General features: G+C 42.1%; 1 protein-coding gene across 1 annotated transcript; it reads right to left on the bottom strand.

Annotated features, from left to right (window-relative positions):
• Positions 1-569: 569 nt before the first annotated feature.
• Positions 570-1337, bottom strand: LOC113769071. Its single transcript, XM_027313557.1, has one exon. The coding sequence runs from the start codon at positions 1335-1337 to the stop codon at positions 570-572; it is 768 nt and encodes a 255-aa protein (XP_027169358.1).
• Positions 1338-1626: the final 289 nt, after the last annotated feature.

Below are 1626 nucleotides of genomic sequence, written 5' to 3'. Positions count from 1 at the left end.
CCTTAACACCATATCTCCTGCTTCGATCATGTCCTAGATCTTATGCTTTAATACCCAACAGTTACCGGTCGAGTGACCGGGCGCTCCAGAATGGTAGGTACAAATGGCTTGAGGGTCGTACCCAGCAGAGAAACCTTGACGACGGTAGTTTGGAGGAGGTATGTCATCAATTTTACCGGTGGCCTTGAGCTATTCGTACAGTTGGTCAATGGGCCTACCTAAGTTGGTAAAAGTTTGAGATCGGCTGCGGTTTGTATTTTATTGGTTTGAGGATGGTTGTAGGTCTGTTTGTTTGGTGGAGCAGGTCTGGAATTATAAGGTAGGCGAGGTCGAATTTGAGGGTTGAGTGGAAAAATTGGGACGGGTAGTATAGGTGGGTTTGCATAATTTGGCCAAGGGCAAGGGTGATTGACAGTAGTATAGTAAACAGAGCCTGGGTTTGGGTAGCGAGATGAATATGTGTGGTAACGTTGAAACCTGGGTCTTGAAGACGGTCCTTGGTCCCCCATAAAAACAGTTTCCTCTTCTTTCTTCTTGAGTTGAGGTTCCCTTCTATTATTATTCTGACCTTACAAGGCGTCCAATTGTGATTTTAAAACTGATACATTGACGATTTTTTCTGCCCTGACATATTCATCATATTCCTCCAACTTATTGATAATTGCCACAAATGAACACCCGATCATGTGAAAAATCTCCTCAAAATATGGTGGATCATGTGCCTTAATAAAAGTACGGACAATTTCCTCTTCAGTCATCGGAGGTTCCACCTTAGCTGCCATTTTTCGCCATTGCTTGACATATATCTTATGATCTTCAGATGGTTTTTTTTTAGTGCCTTCAAGTGTGGTTCTTGTGGGAGCAAGTTCACAATTGTACTCGTATTGTCTCACGAAGGCGGTTGACAAATCCAACCATGTTTTCATTTCTTCAGGCTTCAAATTAGAATACCAGTCTAGAGCATCTCCCTCCAAACTCTTTGGGAATAAACGTATAGGCAAATTTTCATCACTTACTGGCTGTCCCAACTTGTTTGCAAATAGTCTAAGATGCGTTTTGGGGTTGCCAGTTCCATCATATTTACTAAATTTGGGTGTTTTAAAACCCAAAGACAATTGCATATCTGGAAAAAGACATAGTTCATCATAGTCTAAGCCTCCAGGCTTGCTCATTCCTTGGCTTTTTCTCATGAATTCATCAAATTTATTCAATCTTTTCAACAAGTTTTTATCCATTGGGGCGGAAGATTCACCCATTTCCACCTTCCCTTGCATAGTAGTATCCAGCATGAATGGCTCAGCGGTGGTATGTTGAGGTACTTGAAAGTCAGTTGGCATGTTCGGACTAATGGGTGGATAATTTTGGAGAATTTGCAGGTGAGAAGGATTGACTTGGATATTAGGTGTATAGGTATGTGGTAGGCCCTGAGTGGGATAGGTGAAAGTTTCTTCAGGTGGATTTGCAACATGTGGAGCCAAGAAAGTTTGAGTATAGGGCAAAAGTATTGGTTACGGTTCAATTTGGTTAGCAGGTAAGGGCTCATGTTGGACACCGCTGCTACAGTGACTAACTGATCAATCACGCACCATTGTGCTGTCATTTCCATGCTTAGCTCATTGAATTTGT

This window comes from Coffea eugenioides, chromosome 1 (genome assembly GCF_003713205.1).
Source record: "Coffea eugenioides isolate CCC68of chromosome 1, Ceug_1.0, whole genome shotgun sequence".
NCBI lineage: Eukaryota > Viridiplantae > Streptophyta > Magnoliopsida > Gentianales > Rubiaceae > Coffea > Coffea eugenioides.
Note: the sequence above shows the minus strand (reverse complement) of the source record. Positions and strands in the feature narration are given on the sequence as shown.

Bases quoted from the DNA above. Each gene is read 5' to 3' on its own strand.
- LOC113769071 (XM_027313557.1), bottom strand. From the start codon at position 1,337: ATGCCAACTGACTTTCAAGTACCTCAACATACCACCGCTGAGCCATTC.